The 27,274-nt window shown below is 46.7% G+C and overlaps 1 protein-coding gene across 3 annotated transcripts in view; it reads right to left on the bottom strand.

Moving 5' to 3' along the window:
• Positions 1-139: 139 nt before the first annotated feature.
• LOC135915482 (ataxin-2-like protein) overlaps positions 140-27,274 on the bottom strand; it is a 39,537-nt gene continuing 12,402 nt past the window's right edge. For 2 of the 3 annotated variants that reach the window (XM_065448574.1, XM_065448572.1), the window contains exons 7-15: positions 25,278-25,519; positions 22,523-22,725; positions 22,025-22,225; positions 20,327-20,588; positions 18,578-18,762; positions 17,891-18,029; positions 14,493-14,771; positions 3,423-3,446; positions 140-707 (exon numbers count right to left, since the gene is read on the bottom strand). In XM_065448574.1, coding sequence (XP_065304646.1) covers positions 700-707; positions 3,423-3,446; positions 14,493-14,771; positions 17,891-18,029; positions 18,578-18,762; positions 20,327-20,588; positions 22,025-22,225; positions 22,523-22,725; positions 25,278-25,519 — 1,543 coding nt within the window. In that variant the 3' untranslated portion in view covers positions 140-699. The remainder of the gene's footprint in view (positions 708-3,422; positions 3,447-14,492; positions 14,772-17,890; positions 18,030-18,577; positions 18,763-20,326; positions 20,589-22,024; positions 22,226-22,522; positions 22,726-25,277; positions 25,520-27,274) is intronic. The other variant, XM_065448575.1, reaches the window with a different exon arrangement.

Below are 27,274 nucleotides of genomic sequence, written 5' to 3'. Positions count from 1 at the left end.
CAAAACCTGAAAGTCTACAGCTTATAATACCTAACGTGCCAGTCCGGTCACTGCCGAGGCAGATTCCTGGACCGCACACAACCCGACAAGCCACGTCCACGGAAACGTGGCCACCTCCACGCAAGAACCACACAACACATGCTGCCTGCGTTTTACTAGTAAACCTTTGTTTTTCTTCAATCTTTTTTTTTTCTTAGTTTCTTCTGTTCATTTGGTTGTTTCCCTAACAAGCCCCCTCTCCCTCCGCACAGGAGGAGAGAGAGAGAGCGATAAACTGCTCTCACGCTCGCTGCCAAGCAAGTGGAAGCCTTGGCGGACGCTCCAAGATTTTCTTTTCACCCGTCTTCCCCCAATGGAACTTGGCATCTTTTTTTTTTTTCTTCAGTCTTTCATTTTGGGGGTGCAGGGGCTTCAAGAGGCTGCTCCGCTTGCGACGAAAGTCGGACTACGGCTTGCTTGTCAGCTTGCTTTTTCACTTGCTGGAGCAAGTACGGCTTGATCTTCGTATTATTTGTATAATTTCATTTGTTTTTCCCCCAAGTCTGAATCAAGGCTGCTGCTGTCAACCATAATAGTCTTTTTCTTCTTCCATCTTCAGCGGAGGGGATGGGGGAGGGGGTAGGGTCGGAGGTGAGCGCAATAACTTAATTCTTCTAGCACTGCCTATTTTTTTCCTTTACCTAATTTCTTCAGGCTTCTTCAAACACCTGAAACGACACAAGAACCAACAGAGGGCGACAGTCAATGCAGTGCACTTAAAACAGCTGGCGGAGCTCTCAGATTCGCCTAACTCTTTCTCCGACAGCGCACAGATCAAGTTGCAAGTATTCGGGGGTGGAGATTTATGTATTAGCTACTAATGTGTGGAAATCATGCAAGCGAGTTAGTGGTTGCAGGCAAGCCTCAAAGCTAGCAACGAACCAGCTTCCTCCAACACTTAAGAAAAACCCATGCTCTCAGAAATTCACGATGCACTGTCAGACTAAGGGAGGCCGTTAAAATTTCACGAGTTCAATAGTTCCTTCACATGAAAAACTTTGCCATACTGCTATGTTACCTACAAACCCTAGCAGCATACAGAATGACGATAAATATCTGCAGGCGATAAATGTAAGGCTGAACATTTGAAATTGGAGATCGTTAAATGAGAAAGATAACTTGAAGACAGCAAGTCATTCCGATTATCTGTTAATAATATGGTGCTGAGATTTCTACAACTGAGAAAATTTAGGAAGCCATGAGCCAAAATCAAAGCTACAGCAATCTAGGCACAGTATATTTTTGCTTACATCACCAATCAACTTTTTTCCGACTTCCCTGGCAGCTGCTTTGCATTGGGTCTGCCACTTGCTAAGCTGAATCTTTCATTACAGCATTCAAGATTGGGCAAATGTAGCTGACAGCGTTATAATGGGCCCAGTGCAAGAGGCAGCAAGCACTAGCATGGGACATTAGCATGTAAATGCATTTTTACAAGTCCACTAATGCTTTGCACAAAATTAAGGCTCAGTAGGTAACTTGCACTAAAGAGTTTTCTTCTTTTCTTTTTTTCCCCCCCTCATAGCGCTGAAGGCTTCTTACAACAAGCTTTCTGCCCCACTAACATTTAGGTCCTGTGCATGCTACACAGAGTGCTTGTGCACTTATACCACGGCATCATCATACCCTCAGCCACAAAGAATCGTACCTATGCTATGGTCAAGCTCTTCCTTTTATGCCGACAGTGCACGTAACCATGCAGTACAATGATGCTATGGTGACCCAATATTGTGCAGCTTCAAGTATAGTGTGGGCAGACCTTCAGTACAACACCGCTTCACTATGCTCTCCCAGTGTGGTTGGAGGTGGGATGGCACAACAAGTGCTCAAGCAAGGCCAATTTACCAACCACCACTAGCTACTCGGGGTGCAGGATGATTTACGAGATGGGCTGTTCTGCCCTCGGGTAAATTCACTCACAGTTAAACAGGTCCATGTGACTGACAGGAAGTGGTGTCCCACAGCAAGTTGCCAACAACAATGAAACGACACATGCACAGTGCCACCTGCCATCATCACTCGACAACTCGCTGCGAGACAATTTACTGTCGCTCGCACGAAACTCGTTAACGGGCGAGTGTTCACCCACAAATAAAATGATTCCGGCAAGTCACCTTTGACATCTTAAATTGTCTAACGTGCATAACCAGGCTTCAGTGCTGTACCATTGAAGAAGCCCACTCTATACAAACAGCAGTTTTAAACATGCAACCCATGCCTTGCTAAATAGTTTTATGCTTGCTTTTGCTTCATTACCTGGGTGAAGGGGAAGCAGGTTCGTTGTGGAAAACAGCCAAGGAAGGGGAAAGGGGTAAGAAATAAGGAAGATGCATCCTACAGCCTCCCTACACTACATGTGACAACAAGGGCAGGCAAACGAGAACCAGTCATGCAATGGTCTCATTTCCATGATCTCAGAGCGACGTCAAGAAATGACACTGGCTACCTCTCTCTTCTGCCTACCCCTGGCCTTCCGGTCGCGAGACAAGAGAATAGAACAATGCAAAAAAATGCTATCGCTGGGCCTCGGAGGGAGGGGGGCTCGCAAAAACTAGCAATGTGATGCTCGACTCACGTTAAATTGCAAAGAAATGCATTCCAATTATACACACTTGGCTACAGTACTGAGGAGAAATCTCTAACAATGATGTGATGTTGCCACAGGTACCTGCTGCACGTAACTATGCACAAAAAGAGTGTTTCCCTGGTGAATCAACAAAATTATTTGTTATAACACTGCTGGGAACTTGTCAGTCTCAAAAACAGTTAGCGTTAAGAAAACCAGCAATAACAAATTATGGGCCACAAATAGGGCTGATGGCGTAATCTCATTGGGTCTTTATGTTTCTTAGGCCGAATCCAAGCACAGCTGCAGCCAGATGAATGGAGGCAGCGATAGACTAAACTGCCTTAAAATATATCTCGGGGGCAATCTTTTATGGACTTGACTTCAAACTGCAAAAGGGCAGTCCAAACATATGACCAGAAGCACGCAGACAAAAGGCAATGCAATAAATAATTCACGTTAGCCTAGGCACTAGAGAATGATTTAAAAAGAACTCCATTACAAAAGAACTCGTGCAGCAGTTTTTCTGGTAATGGCAGCACCAATCATTGCCCGACATACGGTCACAAATGCAGGATACTATTACTTCATAGGGCAGCTCTAAGCTGCAGAATGATGTGGTGAAAGAAGAGCCTGATGTAAATAAAAATTACAAATGAGCAAAGAGTATGCAGAGAGCACTATGTAGATGAAAAAAAGAAGAAAAAGAAACAGTGACTGGGTGGAATGAGTATACTGCATGCCTTTTAAAAAAAATGTAAAAGGTTATGTGACTATCTTATCTGGGGAAGCACGACTTTATCGCACTGGGCATTACCTGGTGGCAGCAGCCTGGGGAACACTAAAATAATAGAAAACACAAAAATGGTCAAGGAAATGAGACAGAGCACACGCACACACATGTACACACACGCACGCTTAATGAAAAGCAAAAGAAATATATATAAAAAAAGTGTACAGAAGAAGACATCAGACCCCAATCAGAGATCACCAGAAAAAGGGGAGGAGGAAAACCAAAAAGAACAGAATGACTCCACCAGAGAGGTTTCCATTCTTTTCATTTTCCCAGAGTGTGCTCGCACTTCAATCAACCACTGCTGCTGCGTGGACAGAGGGGGAAAAATATATATATAAAGCCAAGCTGTGCAATTCTTTTTCCCAGGTGGCAACCTCGCGTTAGGGCTTTCCAAGCAAGGAAACGCAAGCAAAAGTACAAAGAGAGAGAAAAGCTCACTACAAGTTGCATCATGGGCAGCCAGGCTGGACGGCTGTGTGTGTAAAATTATTCCTGTGCAAAGTGCTTGAGTGAAGCAGCTCAAGCGCTCTCTACACCCGCTGCAGACTACCTCAGCCATCGCGAAACAAAGTCTTGGCGCGTGGGCGAGTTTGTACACAGTGTAGCTGATGGACCCACTGAAAATGTGTGACACAAGAAGTGGTAGTACGAAGGCATGGGCATGTGTGCAGGGATGCCCAGAATAGGACGAGTGAAGGTTGGGGGACCAACCTTCCAGCAGCAACCCAACCTTTAGGTGTTTTCTGCCAGCTCATCTAACCATAGCTCCACACAGCCGGCTTAAAGGTTGAAAAGCATCTCAAGAATATTTTCTGATGAGCGGGAATCTCATGCAACTTTATTCAGCACCTTGCATATTGCCAATGATACTGACCCCAGTTACCCGTGTCATAGCTAGCCACTTGCAATTTCTGCATTAGCTGAAATGTTTTGACTGAAGTCTGCACTAAATTCTGTACGCTGGAGGGTGCCACTGCACCCCCTTCATAAAAAAATAAGACCATGAAAGTCTGTAAAATTTTGAAATTGACTGTACATGGAGCACTTTAGCATATACCGTATTTACTTGCATAATGATCGCACTCGCGTAATGACTGCACCCCTGATTTTTGTCATCCAAATTCTTTTTATTTTTATTTTTTTCCGCGTAATGGTCGCACCCAAACTTGGCGTAGCGATATGTCGTGTGCCAAGTCGAGCTAATGATGATCGCGCTTACCATCTGTCGAATGCTGTCGAATGCTATGCGAACGACTCTTCGAGACATACCATGCGGTCTGCATGCACCCCATTTAATTCCTTTACAGTAAAGTTTGATCATTATGCGAGTAAATACGGTATCCTGTGTACTAACACTGAATGTGCAATTTATTTTTGCTTGTGCTACCCCATTCGTGAATGTAAAATAATTCACAACCACTTAGAACATAACGATCATGAGAGTACAGATTTTGAAAACAGTTCTATGTGCCCACCACTACCCTAGTGTTGTTAATGCACACAAACGAGTTTCATCGGTCAGTTAGGACACGGATGTTTCACAATCAAATAAGGTGAAACCACTAGTGTAGTGCAACGCCCGACCACGTGGTAACCACCCCTGTGGCATGCCGTTGGTTGCTGCAAAAAGAAAACCGCAGCAGGCCACATGCCAGAACAATGCTAAATACTGCCAATCAAGATTTGTGGGAAAAGCACGTAAGCAGTGGGTGAAAGAAAGGGCTGGCACCTCATCAGCAGAAAGAAAAGAAACAAAGGAACCACCACGAAAACAGCAGCAAAAAACATCCAAGCGTGCCGTGTCACAAAACAGTTATATGTATATGAAAAAAAAAAAAAAGAGCGGCAGAACAACAGCAGCACTCAGTTATGTACACTCGCCACACTAATCAATACACGAATAAAGAAGCCTCGGGATAAAGCCAGTTGCGTGTGCGCCCAAAGTTTAACAACAACGAGGGTGCAAAAGGCCCTGTGCGTTTCCATAAAAGCGAACCCTTGCAAGAAAAATAAAGGAACTTTGCAACACCGCCATTCCACATAACCTCTGGCAGAGATGAGGAAAGATCAAGCCCGCAAAATGAACGTAACAGCAAGAAGATAGGCAGAACAGCGCTACGGACTGCATACTAACAAAAGCAACATTGCATCTTGCCTTATAAATGCATCCACTTTAGTTGTGAGTAAGCGGGAGAGAAATATGCAGGCAAGAGGGTACATGGCGGCTTTCCTTTAATATACGTCACAGTCACATCTCTCTGTCGAAAGGGTTGCCAGGCGAATTTTATAAGTTGCAACATGGTTAGATACCACTGAAAACTCACTGTATAGCAACTCCATTTGGAAAGTAAAAAAGAAACACGAACGCGACACTACCATCTCATTAAATGCAGCGAAACAATACGTGGATTAAGACTGGCCGCCTTCTGACGGAATAACATGTGAACCCCGAACTGTCCCAACAAGCCAATTAAAAGGCAGCTTTTGGCTCTTGCACCATTTCTGGACAATGCATGTCAATCCTAAGGTGGCAATTATTACACTGCACAATCGTAACTGGGACACTCTTTTTCATCCTGAGACTAGCCTGTAGTGAACGTTTACAGTCAACAGCATACACAGGCGGCTCAACGTTACATACACAGCCTTCAAAAGACCAGAAACCACGAGAAATGGCACACAGACCTGAACTACACATGTTGAGTCCTCTCCACATACACCGCTCACTCCATTTAACCTGGTTGTAGCTTGACATGCTAGTCGGGGCATCTGTACCGACTTATGAATTCGTGCACTACCAACACTCCCATCCAAAAGCACTATTTCAATGAGCCATGTTCTTCTTTTAATGGTAAGAAAGGACTAAGGCTGGCCGCTTGTTAATAAATAATACAGCATTGGTTAAAGCAAGTGTGAAACCCAACATTTACCATAATGTGCCAGCACATTCGTTGCTACAATGCACACACACTGCAGCAGTGTTAAAGCAGCAGCAAAAATGGCACATTTCGGAAAGGCCCCATGAAATCGCATAGAAATTTCAAGCATCGTGGGGCCAGAACAGACTGGCACTAAATGCCAACACCACCGCCATAGTCAGTAGGCACACCCAATAATAGACCGATTTCACCGCAGTGCAGCAGGCGTGTAAGAACCATTACGACAGTTGTCCTCACTGCTTTCCCTGCTGAGCTTGAGTTCAAGGCAACATTGAGGGGAATGCTGAGGAGAGTGCCATTGTGGGTTTTCCCAGTGAATCTTAGAGGAAAGCCTCCTGGTGCCCACTGATATTGTAGAATCTTTCCCATTTCTCAACTCCCTGCCTTTTGATTGCGAAAGCTAGACGGGCTTGCCATTTCACAAAACACAAATAATTTCTTTCCAATATGTAGTAACCCTTCAGTCCACTACAGGAGCACTTTGCGGCAGCGGCGGCACGGTCAATAAGCTTGCCGTGAAGTCGGTCTATTGCAACAGTCAGTATGGCATGACGGACTTCGCAAGCTTGTTTGTAGGTGCCTCTGCTTCGAACTTACTTCAGTGCATCATAGGCAACTTGTGATGGCCTGCTAACTTCTTGAAACTGAACAAAGGCAGAAGTGCATGCAGTGATGTTTTGCCCATGCCAAGCATATGTGCAGATTTTAAATGGCAGCACCTTAACTGTGTTCGATCAGCCCACCACTGACAGGATGGAAGCAGCACATTCCAGCGCGTGTTAGTGTTATGGCACAAGAAGTTAGTGTTATGGCAGCTTACTTCTAAGATTAAACTTGAAGCACAAGGCTGTCCCGATTAATCATATGCTGCTCAATATAAATGTCACATTTTAAGAAATTACTCCCACTGAAGTAACACAAAGGGTACAAAAAAATTTAACAGACGCAAATTATGTTACTGAATTAATTTACTCGAGCTTTGCAAGTCTGACACCTCACTATACAGGGTCCTGAATATTTCACTCCGTGTGTTAAAAAAAAGGTTTTCCGCTCAACATTGCACCGTTCTTGCTTAAATTTTGCAGAACAATCGCATTTTGGCATCGACTTCGTTTGTATAACGCTTGGCGCAATTAATTGCCTAGTTTGCAAGAAAAAAAGAAAAAGCAAATTTCTCTGCCACGACAGCGCAAGCATACACTTGTTTCGCCACCTGCCGTCAGCTCCAGAAAGCGGTGTTTCTGGGAGGGCAGTCGCCTGTTGCCGGGCGCAATGGTAGATGCTAATAAAGGGAAAATTGAACATCCACCCGCTCATAGCAATTGCTATGAGCAGGTGGATGGTCGATTTTCCTTTTATTAATTACTTCTCTCCACCTCGTGGGTTTACACAGAACTATTACGTCAACGGTAGATGCTCTTCTGCATGCGCCGCAACAAGGTTAGCAGCGACAATGATGTAGAATGAGCTTGACATGGACATTATTCAATAAATGCCGTTTTTATTTTGTGACTGCTGCCCTCGGTTTTTACCTTACATTCAAGATAAGTTTTCTTTTTTCCCCCACTTCAGACTAGATTCGATTAAATACGGTAGCTTCCCTCATGTTTGTGCAGTGTATCATCTCCGATACACTGAATTTGATACCTAAAAACTCTGGTGTAAGCTCTGGATACCTGATGTAGAGCCCATAGTAGCATCTGTGATATGCTGAGGGAGTTTCCAGTTGTGCACAATTCAGCAAATAATCTACTGTACAAATTATTTTTACTCAATCATTATTTCACTGTTTTCATCGTACCAATGTACTCTCTTTGTCCGAAAATAAATGAACAGCATGTTTTAATTTGCTTTGACGTGAAGTGGCATTCGGGATTCTTGGGGTTCACGACTTCTCTTTTACAGGTATGCGCCCAAATAATCAAAGGCCTCTCTTCCTTGTCCCAGTAGTGTACACGGTGTTCTAAGTACCATGTGTACCAACTAGTTCAATAACGAACTCCCTTTGAGTTTAGGGGGAAAGATGTGCACAGCAGAAACTGCTCAAGTGCAATAGTGCTAAAACGTAACTTACAAAGTCTCTGGTTCTTTCGTACAAGTTGCCGTGGCAGACTGACTCATGCACTGTCTCCTCATCACAACATTCACTTTCTGCCGCTGTTCAGTGAAAAGCTCATTACTTGCATCGCTAGCCAATCACGAAACACCTGTCTGCATTATTTATTGGCACAGGAACTCCTACCACGGCAGGCAGAATCACGCCAGGCCATACTCGCAGTCATCGTGAAGCACAACAGAAGCACAAATCAGCAGCCCATGAGAAAAGCTTTGCTCAAATGCACCACACAACACAAAAATGCAATTCCCGTCTTAAAAGCCAAGTTTGGAACAAAAGCTGTTCTGCTAAAAATATCATACAGTCTGAAAAAATCTCCAAATGGCTGCCGCTGCCGACCGGTCCCATTAGGACCAATTTAAGTCTCGTGTGTGACATCCGCTACCTGCCTGCCCGTAGAAAGTGATGGCACAGATCGAAGAACCTGAACAGGAAGCTAAGTTAGGGTAGCAATCTTCAGATTGGTTCAGACTGTACAAAATCTGCAGCAGGGCTGACATGGCACTTTTCCGCACAATCACCACAGCAAAAGCAGAGGCATGTAAAGGGCCACCATGCACCATGCACGCCGTCACCAACAGCCACACCAATTACGCAACCGCACAGTGCCACCTCAATGAAAACAAATCGCCTCGCTCTTCGGTCTGCCCCCGACAGGCTCACGCTTGCCAATTTTGAGAAGTTTTTTTCACTGTTGCCCTATTGTAGCCAGGGGTTCCCAAAGCCACCTTATAAGCCGGTATAATATGCATATTTCCACTGCAGCACCCATCAAGAAATAACCTATCCTGGCCTAGAGCCCTTACAGAGGCTGTGCTGGGTGTAAAGCTGACGAAGACAGTTGAATCACTGCTAGCAATCGCATAACATAACCACAAATATGTCCATGTTTTGCCCCGTGGAATTTTTCGGGCTTTCCTGATGCAACTTAACAGTTCACAAAAGTTTTTTCGGCAAATTGGTGCTGCATGATGTAGCGCTACCTTTTTAACTGCCTCTTTTTTTTAATATATTGAAACAAAGCCGGCTTCATTATAGTGTGTTGCCAGAGAAAACTCAATGCATTCACACACCATGTGATGGAAAGTTTTTACAAAAAGGCCACCACCTAGTTATTTCCATAATCCCTCTACATTAGGCTGGTTGGGATTTTTGACAAGGCATGACCACCAGCCCATACTTCACATCACTAATACCGCAGTCACAAAAGATTTGATGTCATTTGCACCAAGTGACATTTGCATTTAATGTTGTTAGTTAACTGCCACAAAGATTCCGTTAAAGTCACTAGACCTAATCAGAATCTGCAATCAAATGAGTAATCAATTGAGTAAGGGCAAGCAGTTCAGAACGCAATACATGCATTCTTTCCCTTGATTAGCACCAGGAATGAAGAACAAGAACAGCAGAAAGTATGTTTTAATTAAGGTTGTTCAATATTTAACCCGTTCAGGCAACGTGTCCACATTTGTGGACGCGACTATATTTTTTCGGTTCTGTAGAGCAGGTTGCCAAAAGCCACAGACATTGAGCATCAGATTATTGCATGCTCATCGTGCTCATCATGCCTTGATTTCACTTCCTATGTGCTTCGTTCTGCTACAGACTACCACTTTGCTAAAGGTACGACCATATTTGACGAGATGTTCAACATGCTTGGTAATTTCGACAGCTTCACAGCACCGCCAACAGCCCCATAGACTTAATGCGTAAAGATGACCAATATTTCGGACAGTTGCGAGCTCTACATTCGATTATCCGGACTCCGTCCGGGACTGTAGCCGTACGCCTACTCTGCCGCCATTCTCTCTTCTGGAAACCTCGACAGGACATCAAGTATGGCCTCAGAGATTACATGCTACACTTCAGATATTTACCTGCAAATGCCAATCTTGGAGGTTTTGCCCGAGTTGAGAGGTCGCATCAAAATCTCCATAATCACATCCTATTTCAGCAGCCCCCCCCCCCCCGCCTGACTCACTATCGCCATTCTGCTTGTCGAATCTGCCTTCCAGACAGCGCTCTGATGGCGACAAGTACTTCTCACGAAGTTAACAGGCTGCGTCAAATGACCTTGCTACTATGCTTCCATCACACTGGATTTACCTTCGGTAATGAGCCCAACTTCGCAACTAAGAGCCTGCCACAATGAACTCAAATGCGGCCATCATTGATAACCTACGAGGCTGCGGTGTACAGATTCCTGCCATCGTTACATTTTAAAGGCTTTGCAGAACTCGATAGCACATTGTCGTTGTGTGCTGAACTGAACGATGAAATAACTGAGCAAGTTCTCCGACCGTCAAACAGGGACTTGGCTGTTGATGTGCCGTGCGCTCTGGAGCCTTCACTCGAGCTTTTGCAGTCCTTGTGTTGGCGTACGGTGACAACCCAACACTGGCTGAAATACAGGTGGACTTGGTTGCACGTAAGCGGAAGTGCGTGCAGCAACAAATCGACCACTTTTTTTCCTTGCACAGGGGCCTCAAAACGTAGATAAAGTGATCTGTTTTGGATACATTCATTTTTTCGACATTCGATGGTTCAGACTTATTTGCGTTCCGTGTGGAGTCCGATTTATCGATCGTCGACTGTATAAACACAATTCTTTGTTCGCAATGCATGCAGTCAGTAAATGTGCGCATTTCACGGACGTGACTAAATCTTTATTTGCAAAAAGCAAACCTTTACTGACTGCACAATAATTAGATAGTTACTTTATCTCTCAATGACTTGCCAAGAAATGCACAATGTGCCATCCTACCACTTTGTATTTCTTGCAGTGGATTGTACAGAGTTTCTTGGCACGAAGTATCATAAATTTGACACAATTATAGCCAGTCCTTCATATTTGATGACTGAAGGGGTTAAGTGGTGGTTCCTTATATTTATTTAATACAAAGCTGCCCTGTGTGTTACATTATCAGTGACAGACCTGCCTCCATGTGTTGGCAATGCTTGTTGATAACATTGGGTTTATACCCTGGCGTGAGTATTGTGGACTTCATATGGATAAGTATCATGTTATGACTGTGAAGCTGAATGAAAAGGCACCTGCTTCATAACATTTGACACAGGCACCATGTTAATTTTGTGTCATTTCTTGACATGAATGCGAGTTAAATTTTCGCCACGTAGTACCACGTAATTAAGCGTCATCAATCCAAACAACATTAAATGTTCCTGTGTGACAGACATAAGCCCAAGGTAGTACAGCCAGTCTCCAACTTCGTTGTACTGGTATTATGCCAACATCTAGAAACCCACTCTAACGCCATCTTAACAAAAACTTGGAAAAGCATGTAAAATGACTAGTGTAGTAATGAGTGGGTATCTTCAGTAGGGGGTTCCAACCAGCCTTGCTACATCTCAGTGTGTGTGTGTGCAAATGACGTGCTGCTGCAAGTATTTGCAGGATTCCATGATTATGTGCAGCTTGTTGCTGGCACAAAATGTTCATGTGATGGCTCACGAAAGTTGAGCCGAGCATTCATGAGGCTCTTGCTACTTGCGCTGTGGCTACACCACATGGACTTTATGAGAAGAGGCGGATTGCAGGAAGGAAGGTAAGAGCACAGTTGTCACTGAACCAGTTGAAGGTGGTAATAGGGAACCGGCACTGACCGATGACTTCCCAACTATCACTTTCTGCTCAGAGAATGCAGATGCCACCAGATTGCAATAAGAGAAATTAAAGTGTCTGTATATGCAAGATAAGGTGCATGCCCGATTTACTTGCCTTTATCCAGCTTGCAAATGCACCTGAACGCTGGAGTTTTTTTTGCACTCTTGCAAACATACGCATGTCCTTGCTTTGTGTTGCTTGGTGGCACTTGTGATTGAAAGATGAGCATCAGCAAGCAGTGCTGCAAAGATGCTCCTTCCACACATTACGCAGCGTGTTACAGCACCAGGGTTCGTACAGAACGCTCGACTCAAATTTCAAGGAGGAGAAAACAAGAACGCACTGAAAAAAAAGTGAAATTTCTTCCTTAGCTGCAATTGTTTGCAACAAAGCTGCTCCTGAGTTGTACACAGGATCCAAGCCCTTCAGGTGGCTAGTCAAGGATGACGTCCCCCATTGTAATGACCTCAATCGCCTTCTAGCACGATGGCATTCTGCCAGGCATTTCCAGAAACCTAAGGCTCGAAAATGGAGCTGTGATGGGTGCAGTGCGAACCAATTTGCAAAATAAATTGCGGTACGGCTTGGTCGCTTGATCGGAGCTTTGCACAGCCCGACGACAAAAATGGTAATTTAAACAAGCCTGCCATTGGTGGCTGTGGAAACGCCACACAGCATCGCTAAAAAGAAGACATCTAGGATCGCTTCCCAAAAGAGAGTGTCCATGGCATAGCCCAGATGTGGAATTTAAGGTGACCCCCCAACCACAATTTTTAAGGAGAGCGTCTATTTTCAAGGAGATGTAAAGACCCTTGATTCTCTTTTTTCCAAATTCAAGGATTCTCAAGGATTTGAAGGAGATGCGCAAGCCCTGCAGCAACAGCGGTAGTGCCAGAACTTCCAGCACAGGTTGCCTGCAAGATGATTTTATGCTACGGAGCCTTTCAGACTCATTTTCCCAATGGAAGGTTGCAAGAACTTCATCAAAAGATTACAAAGTGTACACCTGTCCCATCTTTTCTTTAGTTCCTTTAACAGATTGCACCCACATAACTGACTACTTTTCATGAAAACACGACTCTGAGACTACAGTCAGACTGATTTCTTTGGGCAGAGAGAGTGTGCTTCAAGAAGCTAGCTGAAGTGCCTTTTTTGCACTTTAGCGCAGTACTAGCTACTACTTCAAATTTTCTGACATTCGAGTGTTTTGCGTTTGGCCAACCCACATTTAAAAGGTGCACTGTGCACTGCTGCACCATGGTGATCATTCTCCGGTTACCTCACCACGAACACTGATAGTGTTGTGTCATCGATCCAAGTCATGCTGAGTGCATTCGACCAGGAGTCTTTTTTTAAACATGGAAGTGTCCTCTCCATAAGCACACCCACAAACACCTTGTAGGGATTATGCAATCTTTGTGGCCAATTTACTCGCCAGAAAGCATGCTGTGCACGCCACTTTTAAGCAGATGCCAATCATGCACGCAGGTGTCATATTTGGCTCAGGGGTAGAGAGCATCGACCGCGAAGTGCCAGCATCAGCTGGAACAACTCGCCTTTATAAATCAATGTTTGAAATGCCCAGAAACCAACTTCGTTTAGGCGCTAAATGCGCGCCTTCTTGTCTATCGTGTTTGGACTCCAAGGCTAGTGTGTAGCAAGATCAACCGTTTTTGGCACTGGTGGCATTATTTTTTCATTGTCTGATGGGATTTAACATTTTAAGAACCAATACTGAGGCTATGAGAGATGCCATGGTGGAAGTCTCCGGAATAATTCAGACCACCTATTCTTCATACCATTTGACCGTTGCACTGAGAGCAACTGCAACTGATAGTTACAGTTCAGTGCCGAGCAAACAGTTGCTTTTCAAATAGGCTTGGAAGCAGCGAAAGGCCAAGTTTGTTCACAGCAGCTACACTTGCCGTGAAGCACGTATCCAAAGTTCCGGTAACCCTTCTGTGTAGGCACGTGAGACGACAGTACCGTGACGAAAGTCCAAGGAATCCAGCCAGCCACCCGAAAAATAGTCTGCGACTATGTGGCACTGTGCTGTGCGCAGAACCCCGCCCGATTTAAAGATAGGCTCACTGACCAAGCCAAAAAAAGCTTCTCCCGACATTTCAGAACAAGGGTTTTGCAAGGAACCCCAAACTCAAGTTTTTCTTTTCGATTTGGTGAGTGACCCAACCTTTCCATCGTGATTCTATCTGACCAGATGGTTTTTCAGTCAAACGCTTGAATATCATTAACTTCTGTACACTGTACATCATTTTATTTCCTCAGCCACGGTCACGAAAACGAAGACGGTGTGCTTGGGCAACGAACAGGCAGGAAAAGCTGCGGCCAGCCCCTTTGCAGACTGCACCACTGTTTTGCTGCCTGCTGGTGTGGTGGCTGCCAACACTCACCCTGGTGGTGCACAAAGTGTGCGGTAGCCAACTGTGGGGGCACCATAGGACTGTGTGGCATCAGGTGGGGGGGTGTGTTAGCCCCCGAGTGGGGCACCAGCACCAGATTGGGTTGCGGAGGCGGGCCCGAGCCGGCCGAGTGGGGCGGTGGCTGATGGTAGACAACTGGTGGCGTGCCTGCCTGTGCCCCGCCCACGGGCGTGCTGGCCCCTGGCGTTGGCGGGCTGGAGTGCGGACCGGCCCCCGTGCTGGTGGCCTGGTGACCCTGGCCTTGCAGCACTGCACAGTTACACAAGTTGCGCGCATCACGCTTCCTGCAAACTTGTTGGAAGGGGGCACCTGGCAGGGATGGCTGATTAACGATAAAAGCCTCAATTCCTCAAAAGCGCCACCAATAATTACAGCGCGACCACCAAAAGACTCTTCACATCACCAAAGGTGAAGGTGGTGGTCATGTGGTATCACAAACCGCAGCAACAGTCAGCTCGGTGCAACGACCATGTCATCGAAAGATGGCAATTTGTTAGCCCAACTGCGCACTTCTCTTGCACCCACACTCCCCTCCGCCAGCGATTCCTGGAAGTGCTGCATGGACTCCTCTTTTGACAGCACGGTCATTGTATGTGTGCAAGCGTCAGTGGTGCCTGGTACCACAAGACTACCACATCAGGTTTTGATGGCGCGATAAGTCTCTTTTCTGATGCCCGAAGCCGAGCATTCTGAACTGCTTTGCATTATTAGGTAATGTGATATATTTGTTGGCACTATCAAGGAATTGACGCTGCACAGAGAGAAACACTGAGAAAATTGATGAAGTAAGTAAAAACTGGATAAACATTGTCTGTCAGTGCCTCTCACCAATTTTGGACATCTTAAAGAACAAGCGCAGCATATACACGACACACCGATGATCACGACTCTGAAGCATCATGGAGCTGCAACCCCGCGAGAACAGCTGAACTTGCAAACCAAACGCTGCGTGCCTTTCTTCTCGACGAAGCCTGCTCCCAGCCAGAGGGTCATTGTCACATGCGAGCACCCCTTCACAGTGCGTCCTTCGTAAACCCCCATAATTAATCCAATTCAAAAGGCACAAGGCCAAAAAAATAGAGAGGGGAGAAGAGAGAGAAATGTTAGAAGTAGTTGGGGCCCAATGCTGTGGTACGTGCCTCAGCTCTGGTGTGGGAGAAGGCCAAGAAGGAACACCGCTTGGGAACACTACTGGAGGCAGAAGGAGAGAGTGCTCCTTTGGCAGTGACTCTCCCCTCCTGGCGACATGGTAATGGGACAGTTATTTCCTTAAACCTCCCCCAATAATGAACCGATGAGAAAAGTTATTTCGGTGAAACGCTCCTTGGATGGTTGTTTCACAGCTTCCAGTGCATAAGCAAAATTTCATTGCAGGTGATACAAATATCATGCTGCACCATCTGCTTGGACTGATTTTCTCTATAGCGAAGCTCCCACTACAGCAACATTTGGCTACATTTTGCCCAGTCTTGACTATCTAGACATAAGGGGTCCACACACTGTAGTTCATTCCCGCCATGTCTCGCATAGAGGGCACAATAAACGGCAGCAGAAAATGCTGCACTCCTAACGAAATGCAGCACGGCAAGTACCGTATTAACTCGATTTTAACGCGCACCAGTTTTTTATGACAAAAAAAAAAAGTACAATACCACGCACCTTGTGCTTTCATATAGAAATACTATTTTCTCTCATTTGGAAAAAAACAGATGTATTCCCAATACACTAAAGTTGTGATGAATAAAAGCACAAATGGAAGTGACGTACCTTGCCACCAAGATTTTCACTGCGCCGGTACGAGTCGCGTGGGGCAATAGATATCCCTCGTCATCGCAATCAGACAACTCCTTATCGCTATCAACAGACCAAAGCAATTCATCTTCGGTGCTGTCCATGGCATTCGAAATCCCACACTTTTTAAAGGCCTTGTTGACCATGGCAAACAGGATCATGCACCATGCATCTTTCACCCATCTAGCAAAGTCCTGCAGCAAGGCAAGCTTCATTTTATTGGCGGGCGTGAATTCGTGGCAGCCCCTGACAAGCCGTTGGGTGTAGAGCGTCTGAATTCTATCTTTCACTGGCTTGCTCAAACAAACATCGAGCGGCTGGAGCTGCGATGTCATGCCGCTGGGCATCACGACAAAGTCGTTGTTGCATACAGCCAGCTTGTCTTTGATGCGCTGGTCAAGGTGGACACGTAGAGCACAAGCATCCCACGCAGACCCAAACTGCCGCCGGGTCTCTTCCCCAAACATTATCAATCCAGTCAGCGACGGAGTCCGTGGTCATCCAACCTTTTTCATTTGTGCGCACAATGCCGTCACTCGGAAACATGATTCCTTTCGGGAGCGTCTTCCGTCTGAAGACAAGATACGGAGGCAACTTGTGCCCATCCGCAGTGCAACAAAGCATTGTTCGTGCCCGGAAGACAAAACGCACACTTGCTTTGCCCCCTTTCTTTTCAACGGTTGCGGTAGCAGTCATGTCAAAGTAGAGTGGCGTCTGATCGGCATTTCCAATCTGTCCGAAGTGGTAGCTGTTTCTATGGCGCAACTTCAAAACATACCACTGAAAATTGTGCAATTTCGCTTCATATTCTTTGGTCAATTTTTGGCATATCCCTGTCCGCCTACGAAGAGAAAAGCCTTTTCTTTTCATAAAATTTGATAGCCAGCACCTGGTCGCTTTGAAGTCACTCCGCATTGGGCCTTTCCGTAGGGCTAACTGCATCGCCCGTTCTTTGAGCAGATCAGTCACAGGCTGCTGTGTCGCTCGCTGCTCTTGCACGTATTCCGCAATCAGCTCTTCTATTTCGGTGAAGCGGCCCTGCTTCAGTCTGCTGAAACCCTTCCCTGTTGCTTTGCTGGCGAAAATATTCTTCTGTTTGTGCCAGTCCTGCATGAAAGTTTCGTGAACTCCGAACACCTGCGATGCAGCCTGATTTCCGTCCGTCTCCACGCACATGATAACTTTCCTTTTAAATGAGGCATCATGGTGGACTCGGTGTGTCTTCGCAGTCAGCGCTTCCATGCTGATTGAATAAATGCAGAAAACGGGAAAACAGGCGGTATACTAGGTTACACCAGCGCCTGGTTACACATACAATCATGGAGGTATGCACATGGAGGAAGCTACGGCAGCTAGGCTAGAAGCACGTACGAGGCGGCCACTTTTCGAATGCCGATGGCAACATGGTAACGAGGATTTGGGGTTGTACTCAATTCTAACAAGCATGCAATTTCTGGACCAGTCTTATTGGAAAAAAGGTGCGCATTAGATTGGAGTAAATATGATACAACGCATGCTGGCAACATGAGCAGCCCCCAATGCAGAAGCGGAAAATGAAGGAAGGTCAAGACACTCACTGTAGACCTGTGTGGGGAGATGTGTTGCATCGCCGTAGGAGGCTGTGTGGGTGGCAGCCACCATGCCCATGGGCTGGGGAGACATGACACGATGGCCCATCATGGGGTACATCTGCGCCAGGGGTCCGAAACACTGAGCCTGTTCCCACAGAGGGGGGTGAGAGAGAAAGAGGGAGAGAGAAAAAACAGCGAGCCACCATTGTCAATATCACAACATGCACAAGCAGTCATACACAATGTAACTGATTTCCCCCCATCAGCACGAACTGAAATGTGAAGGGCAAACCTAGAGGCCGTATTTCGTAAGAAGTGACTATGGTGAGGGGCCCGTCACTACAGTCGCAATACTACAGTGACAGGGCAATTGCAGCCGATACGAAAGCTGCGTAATAGCAACCCTTTATACCTTGTTTCATGGCATTGTGCAAAAGTGTTGCGGTTGTGATTGTGGAGTTGCAAGTTCAAATTGTGTGTGTGTTCTTTTACCATTTTTTTTTTAAACATCCACAGAGTGATAAGGCTTTCGGCCATATGTTGAGTCACTCCACGAGGACCGAGTGAGCACAGCAGGAATGGGCGACGTACGATCGCACGACGTGCTACCCACGTGCTCAAATCAAAATGTGCTCCGAGATGTGAACGCAGCTTGACGTCTGCGTCCCAAGAGGAAGACAAGCGAGGACCAACCTGCTGGTAGGCCACAGTTGCCTGTGGTGGCCCAGAGGGGTGCATCATGCCCTGCGCTGGTGTGTATTGCACCATCAGTTGAGGGGCATTGGGCAGGCCAGCAGGCGCCAGGATCGGCTGGCCCGTTGCCGCAGCCACGTGCATAGACGCCGGAAGGTCGTGCCTCGTTTGGACAAGGGGCATGGCTGCGCAACAGAAACGACAAAGGGCACTTCCATCAGCAACCAATAATAGTGGATCTGCCCGTTACAGCTTTCCAGGCACATTATGCTTTTCTGCTAACAGCAGAAGTGGGTAATAAGTCACGCCCTGCTTCATGAGGTATCGGTTACGAGCAGTAAGCACTTGCACATGCACATGGTGCAATCCCCTGGCAAGACTCGAATCTGCTGCAGCGGTGTAGTCTGGTGCAAACTCCCCAATCTGCTGGTAAACAAGCATGGCAAGTTCCTTTTCTTGCACAAAGGGGAAAATGACAGCACACACTAAGTACTCTACTCATGGGATCAATAGCAATAAAAGACCATTACTTTAGTAAAGCTGGCAGTGAATAGTCGATGTACCAGCTCAGCACGGTCCTCTTATAACTTTTACATTTTAACAAGGTGGCTTCAGATTCCCAAGAACTACAGGTAAACCTTCATATAACAAAATTGGTAAATTCGGCAATTTGCTTCACTATATCGAAATTATGCTATATTGAAACGACTTTTTATGCAAATAAAGACGGTTGCCAATGGATTTCCATCTATACGTGGAAGGGGCTGCAACAATTTATTATTATTGGGCAATCAGAAAAAGCAAATTTCAATCAGAAAAACTCATCTTGTTGAATTTGAAAGCCAATGATGAAAGCTAGTTTTATGCCATGTCAACGACATCTCCACATCGGCGGTATGAAGCGATGCAAGCCACGCTATTGCGACGACTCAACCACCGTGGCTGAGAGTGTGGCCCGCAGTGGGATGGCGTTATCATGTAAAGAGGCGGGAAGTGAAGGCTGCGCCTGCATCTCGCTTCAACGCACCACCGAAACTTAGGCTTACACAACCTCCAGTACTAAACTTGGGGAAGACAGAGCACGATGCCACGCATCTCGGCACATCTGTTCTTTGCACATCCAGCAGATAACCTCTAAAACAGGGCACGCTGACAGCCATGCACGGCCACAGCTGTGCTAGAAAAGAAAGCACGTGCCAACCTGCCCCATTCGCCCTTGATCGCATTACCTTGCATTGGCATACAGCGACAGCACAACACTGGCAGGCGTGTTTGGTTGCATGTAAGCGGAAGTGCGCGCAGCAAAGAATCTATCACTTATTCCTTGCACAGGAGCCTTAAAAAATAAATAAAATTATCTTTTTTTGGATACATCCGTTTCTTCGAACATTCGATAGTTAGGACTTATTTACGTTCCATGTGGAGTCCGAGTTACCGGTCGTCGTCTGCACTTTTTTATATAGAGAATTTCGTTATATTTAAGTTTCTTATATTGAGGTTTAACTGTACTACGTTCAGGCTCACAAACTGCCCACCAAAAGAAATACAAACAGCTGTTCGTGGCTTCTTGGCCTGCATCGCTACAGAAGTTGTTGCAACAGTAATCGGCCAATCAGCACAGTACAGCTATTGGACTTGCCGTGGCCTGACACCACGCACCCTACGTTCAGCCTGTCTCACACAACTTCATGCATCCAGCGCAGAAATGAGGACAGCCCTGCCACTCTTGCCAACCGTGCCCAGACTCACCCTTGCGGAAGCGTGGTCCCTGTCCGGGTGCAAACTGTGCCACACTGACGGGGGTGGCAGGCATCAGGTACTGGGGTGTCATGGTAATGATGTGCTGCCCGGCGGGCATCAGCTGCTGCGGAGGCGCCTGGCCGACCCCAGCAGCAGGGGGACCCACGAGGGGGCTCGAGCTGAGTCGCACACCCCCCGTGGGTGTCGTGGCCGCTGCGCCGCCGCTGCCACCGGCGCCGTTGGGCGGACTCGTCAGGGGCAGCAGGGTGCGCTGCGAGTCGTGCAAGCGCTCGTCAGGAACCCCCCACACACAAGCTACTCGGTACTACAGATGGCACTCAATGCAGTGGTAGGCACAGTTTCCTACAACATGTGCTAGTGTAAAATCTAGCACTAGTGGCTATGGCCACTGCAAGTATGGCAGTTCAGCTAGCGTTGAAATGATGGGTGTACAGTAAAGCCTTGTTAATTCAGATTTCGTGGGACCAAAAAAAAATGGCTGAATTAATCGAATGTCGAATTATTGAGGGTATCAAGAAAGTAACGAACCCAAATGCTTACTACAGCAACACGCTTTTACTTATGGACCCCAAAATGGGCAAATCCCATCTCTATTTTGCACAAAAGCAGTGCGGAAGGTGCAATTCTTGTCATCTTGTGACTGATTAGTGCTCGCAACAGTGAAGGCCTTGTGATTGCATTTACAGTGCAGCCACAGTGCACGTCTTTACCTGAGAGACATTTTACTACAATGTGCACATTCCGATTATTTTTTTTCACCAGCAAGCTGGTTGCCGTATGTCGCGATGTAGCCGGTGCTCTTATCCTCGAAAGCTTGCCTAAACGGAACTACTGTTTGCTGCAACCCCTGCGGACGAAACCGCAGCCACTGTCGACGCAATCACGTATGACAACTACGCAGTCACGAAGGCACGCGACCAACACAGTACTATGCGCAACGGTAAATGCAAGAATTAAGACCTTAGAGGCACAGACACAAAGCTTTCTGGCGTTGCCGTCATTCACGTACGATTTACACTGATGACCACGGCGATGTGGATTTCCCCGCTTAGTTTTGGTGGACACTAACTCCATTTTTGCTCTTTTGCATCACACATTTGCAGCACTCCGGTGCATGCCAAGCTCTGAAATTCATCCGAATCAAGCGATGTGCAGCCAAATAAGTTCGAATTAACAAAGAGTTTCACTACATTAAATAATGCACATGCATGGAGGGACCAAAGGACGAGCCCAAATTATCTGATTTTCCAAATGAACGAGGGTCGAAATAACGAGGTTTTGCACTGTAGTAGCAGATGGATTTGCCGTCCTTCTGGCTTCGAACGACTTCGGCACTTCTCAAATTGACAACCTTCAATGAAATACTATAGTGATGTATAAATGCAATGATCCGCAATGATTAGTTATGTGTGCCGAGTCTTACTGGCTTCATGCATTTATATTTTTTGGAAACCTAAACAAAGCATCATGAATAACATCACAAGAACATTTGAAGCCACAGGCATAAAGATCAGACATATCAATGTACTACACAGCATTTCCATACTCACTGAACGGTCACAGTACCAGACTTCCTTCTAGTAATTTTTGTAGGGAACTATGGTGGCAGGTAACATAACGACACTCTCTCAATCTCAAAGCCCACAACACACGCTCTAACCCAGCCACAAAGGCAAGGGCACTCACCGGGGTAAAGGCCTTTGCATTTGGGTTGAGCACAAACTCCTTGGCATTCGGGTTGAGGGTGGACTTCTTGACCAGGCGGTCCGTCTCCTCCTTGGCAGTGGCAGCTTCTTCCATCTCCTTGCGCTCCTTCTCCATCTCCTCTTCCGTTGCGGCGGCAGCACCAGTGCCGGTAGCCTCCTTGGCCTCCTTGCCATCGTCGAGCTGCACACGAGGCACAGCAGGATGAAGCCGGCACACCTCACCCATACTCCTATGACCACAAATGTTATTACCCCGGGCAACACAGATTTCAAACCCCTATCATGGTTCAGCTGAGAACCCATATCCTAAAGAATGGTTAGCTGGGCAAATTGGCATGGTTGCATTGTCGGAATCAGTGCAAACCCTGACCGTGAGAAGGGAGACACACCCGACATGTTGAGACAGCCCGATCACTCGTGAGGCAGTCTCCTCCGCTCAAAAAAAATTGCGACTGTAATCGTAGCCCGTCCAACCCACCTTGATGCTGGTGCTGAACTTCTTGAACTCCTCGATCTCCTGCACGCGGCCTTTCTGGAGTGGAGGTGGCGGCCCCTTGCGGTCTGCGGGCCCCTTGTCCACGGAGGGTGGCTCATCGGCAGAGGCCACCACGGGAACCTCCTCAGGCCCGGGCACCTCGCACAGGCCAGGGCTCAGTGGGCCTTCCTTCTCCAGCTTAGGGGCTGCGAACGAGACAGGCAAGCTCAAGGAGTCCTTCTCACCGAAAGGCTGCAGAGAGCTTCCTATAAAGATTACTCAGGTGCTGCTATCATTTTTTTTACCACAGGAATAATGGAAAGTAAATGCGTTTGATGTTCTTTCTTGTAGCTTCAGAACATTTTCGCAAGTTTATTTCTTACACTTTAACATTCCAAATTTTAAGCACTCACAGTTTGCTAAACCGAGAGCAAGGCAATTAGTCTGCCCATATGCATGATCATTGCAAATTGTTACATTAACACTGCAATATTTTGTTGAGAATTACATACTTGCGAAGTCACAAAGCCGACTGAAGCAAAAAGGACGAAGTTTAGGCAAATTCATGTATTGCCCCAATCATTCCTGCACTGGCTGGACTGCCATACTTGCAGCTTCCATAGACACTAGCGCCACAGTTCCCTCTAGTGATTATTGCAGTAAACACTGCAGTGGAGACCTATCATTTTGTGCCTACCTGATCACACAAATACAGTCAAATCTTGTTACTTCAAACACGCTTAATTCAAACTTCTGATTTATTCGAACTGGCGCTGCGGTCCTGTGAAAGCTATGTGTATTCCAATGGCCAAAAATGCTTGGTACGCGCAAGCGTTTGCGACAGTTAATTTGAACATACTACACTCCGACAATGTCCTCAGCAGCGCGTCAAATCATGCGGCGGCGCCTCCGACCAGCATTGCTCTTATCCCGCCATAGAGGAAAAGCTTAGGAGTGACCCCTCAAAGACGCATTTGAAGAAAACAAAAATTGTAGCGGTAACTTCACCCTCTCTCAAATGGCATGGTCGCTGTTTCTGTGTAGCGCCGTAATGCCCTAGCTGCACTAGCAGCAAAACGTTTGTCATGGGAGGGATTGGTCCTGGGCCAATTTTTCAAAGCTCGCCGCAGTGGTAAGTGAGCTGCGAGCAGAGGAGACCAGTAAGAGTTGCCCCTACAGTGACGTACGTGCAGGAAACTGGTGTCAAGCGGACCTGCCAAACAACTCTATTCGTACTCGCATCTGGTTCAGCCGGGCCACTTGTTTCGCACTAACGTCTGCTTGCGTCAGGACTGGCTCGCGCTTGCTTTGGTCTTTTTTTTTACAGTGGCGAGTCTTAACCGAGACGTCCCAATGAAAAGGTTGTTGGAGATAGTGCGCCATAATCGGATTCTGTACGACAAGAGAGACCCTGAATACAAGGACGCGAATGCGACACCCAGTATCTCATTCTCCTAATCTTTTGAAGGCCGCAATACCACAACAGAAGGGAGTGCACCAACATAATTATGATCAGTGGAAATGACTTCGTCATCTTGATAAGACATTACTCAATTTAAGAAAACAGGACGAAGGATGTAAACAAAGCACTGTTCTGTCAGCAGACATAAGAAAAAGCATGCAGAGGGAAGCAGCTTCAGTGGCAGTCTTAGGTGGCAGAGGTAATTAGTGCCATCCATCAAGCTGGCAGCAAAGCAAATCTGCTTCCCTCCAGCCCTCCCTCTCAACTCCCTTGCAACTCCCTTCACCTTCGACGGCCTCTGTGCCGGCGCTGCCAGTTTGCTCCTTGAAATTTCGTGCTCTCCCGTTATTGGCAAGCGAGCATTTGCCAGTGCGGGCAGTTTCGTGGTACCCACTCACTGTGTGCTTGTGCACCACGATATTTCACGACTCGCACCAAAGTGCACCATGCTATGGTGTACGAATACTCTAGAACAAGTCCTTTTAATTTGAACTTCTTTTAATTCAAACGAATTTTCTGGCCCCTTCGAATTAGAATTATCGAGATTCGACTGTGTGCAGTGGGGTGTGCAGATGTGAGGGTAATTAACAACGGCTGGTACAACCACAAAGTGCTAGCAATTTCAGAGAGTTCAAGGGAGTTTGACACTCTGGTTCCAATATCGAATTTTGCTTCAGAGGTTTTCATTTCGTCAGGAGCAGCAAAAATGCTAGGATGCACCTAACTTCACTGAGCCCATTTACACAGGCAGATAAAGTAATTGCTTGAGCATGTTCCTGGCTGGTGCAGAAACATTGTGTGAGAAAATGAACTACAGCCAGTGACAAGTCAAGAAAGCAGCAGAAGGAGTCCCTCAAAGGGAAATGCACTAACAATATACTTGTCCAACTGTCGCTTTTCTTACTTCACGATACTCAATTCCTCTGCACTTCACTCAGATGCTACCATCAGATCGATAAATACTGAATGTCTCCACACTAATCATTTTTCAGAGTTCTCCTATGATACAGTACACGTGTTTACACAGAAAGCTGTCTTCTTTATACCCACACTCACCTTTCGTGTTCGTGCATGTGAACACGGCATGCTTGTAGTTGTTTAAACATTAGCACACCTCCTCTTTGTGCCTGTGTGATACGTCGGGGAACCCTTTTCTGGGAGTGTGGAGGCAGCGAGAGCGGGCACTGTCCACTTTTTAGGGAAGATCTTCTCCACGATTTTTCACCTGTCACCAACTACTAGCCACTAAGAGGAGGACCCAATGCACGAACAAGGGAGCCCACAACACCCACTCACCCCCATTGAGCCGAGGGGAAGCATCAAGCTCGGGGAAGGCAGCGGCCGAGTGGGGTGGACCGTGCCTGGGTGGATGGTGCGGCTTGGGGGGTGGCGGTGCAGAGGGCGAGGAAGGGCTACCCAGGCCGCCCTTGAAGCCAGGCAAGCCCCCGCGGGGCAGGCCGCCCGCAGCCGCCGCCGCTGCCGGAGGTGGTGTGCCACGCAGGGGCTTGGAACCGCCCAGGGGCTTCCGCCGTACATACCTGCAACACGCACCACATGTGCATTAAAAAAACCTGTGGGCACTTTGCTATGACAAATAGTGGCATCCCGTAACCCAATCTTATATCTTAGCACAAACATTGCCAATACCCAGTACCGTACTTACTCGATTATAACACGTTCTAAATTGTAACGCGCACCTGCTTTCCGTGACCAAAAAAGAAAGGGGGGGAAAAGTCACCCTCGATTGTAATGCGCACCCATTTGCCGTGACCTAAAAAAAAACACAGCTCATTCTTTCATACAGGAATACAACTTTCTCTCATTTGGAAAAAAAGAGAAGTTTACTGCCAATACACTAAAGTTGCGATAAATGCCAAAAAGGTGAAGCATCGATAACGATAGCAAATTAGTAGACAGCTATACGAAAAGGAAGGATAGTAGTTTTATCGGCCGTATAAACTTTTAAACATTCGCTTACTAACTAAATGAACATGGTGTCACACACGCACAAGCAAACATGAACACATCTCGTGCAATGACCGCAGAAGCTCTATCAAGACGCTGGCAGTGGGGAAGTGCGGTAGCAGAAGCGAGTGAATTGACTTTTGTGCAGCCTCTCGCTTCAACACTCACTAAGCGACGAGAACGCAACGCGATGCGGCTAGATGCGTAGAGAATGTCTGCATCGCAGATAGCTTTCAAGAGAGGGGCTGCACAGCTGCGCTGTACGTAGCAGCCGCCGGAGTAGAAAGCTTCTCCTGTTTGCACCAGTCCCGCACGCAAGTTTCGGGAACTCCGAACGCCTGTGATGCGGCCCATTTCCATCCGCCTTCGCACATGTGGTCACTTTCCTTTTAAGTGCGGCATCGCGATGAACTCGGCATGTCCTTGCAGGCGGCAATTCCATGCTGATAGAGCAAACACGGAAAACGGGGAGACGGACGGTGCACTAACCTAAGCACACGTACTACAGCACATGGAGGAAGCTACGGCAGCTAGGCTCTAAACGTGTACGAGGTGGCCATGTTGAAATGCCGATGGCGATATGGCAAGGCAGATTTAGGGACCTACTTGATGCTGATGCACATGCAATTTTTGGACCTGTTTTATCGGAAAAAAAGTGCGCATTAGATACGAGTAAATACGGTACATTATTCGGACATAGCCATAGGATAGAGAAGGCTCCCTTCAGCAATTGCTTCCAGAGGGCAAGAAACTCATTTTGTGACTAAACTGCAACCTCCACTTCAGTTTCTGACTTCATGTTTACCATTAAATATGGACACCCATTCAGGCAGTAATAAACAACTGCACATATTTTACGTCCCAAAGCCACAGCCTGGCTATGGGGATGCCGAAGTAGAGGGTGCCAGTTCTTTAGTTTCAACCACTAGGTTAAATTAATGAGCGCCAAAATCCTACACACACTACACACAAGCGGTCCAACCCTGCACAGTGCACTATCTTATTTTTGAAGCACTGCTACCAAAGCTCTGATGCTACACACTCTGATGCAACTAAGCGAGCTTGATGAAGGCATTGGTTGGCAAGTGCATTCCGTGACTACTGTCGTGGAACCTTTACGTGCGACAGATTGCAAATGACACTAAACTTGCCAATCTGACAAGGGCACAAGGATGGCAACAAAACTATGACATTGTGAAAACACAGGACGAAGCAAGGGAACCAGTACTGTGCCCTGCTTTTTCACGCTCCTATAGTTTCGTTTCCCAAACGGCGCACCAACCAGCCCAAGCCGCAGTTCTCGAACAAGGTTGGCGTACGGCCGACAA

Source organism: Dermacentor albipictus, chromosome 2, assembly GCF_038994185.2.
Source record: "Dermacentor albipictus isolate Rhodes 1998 colony chromosome 2, USDA_Dalb.pri_finalv2, whole genome shotgun sequence".
Classification (NCBI taxonomy): domain Eukaryota; kingdom Metazoa; phylum Arthropoda; class Arachnida; order Ixodida; family Ixodidae; genus Dermacentor; species Dermacentor albipictus.
This window is presented reverse-complemented; position numbering and strand designations above follow the sequence as displayed.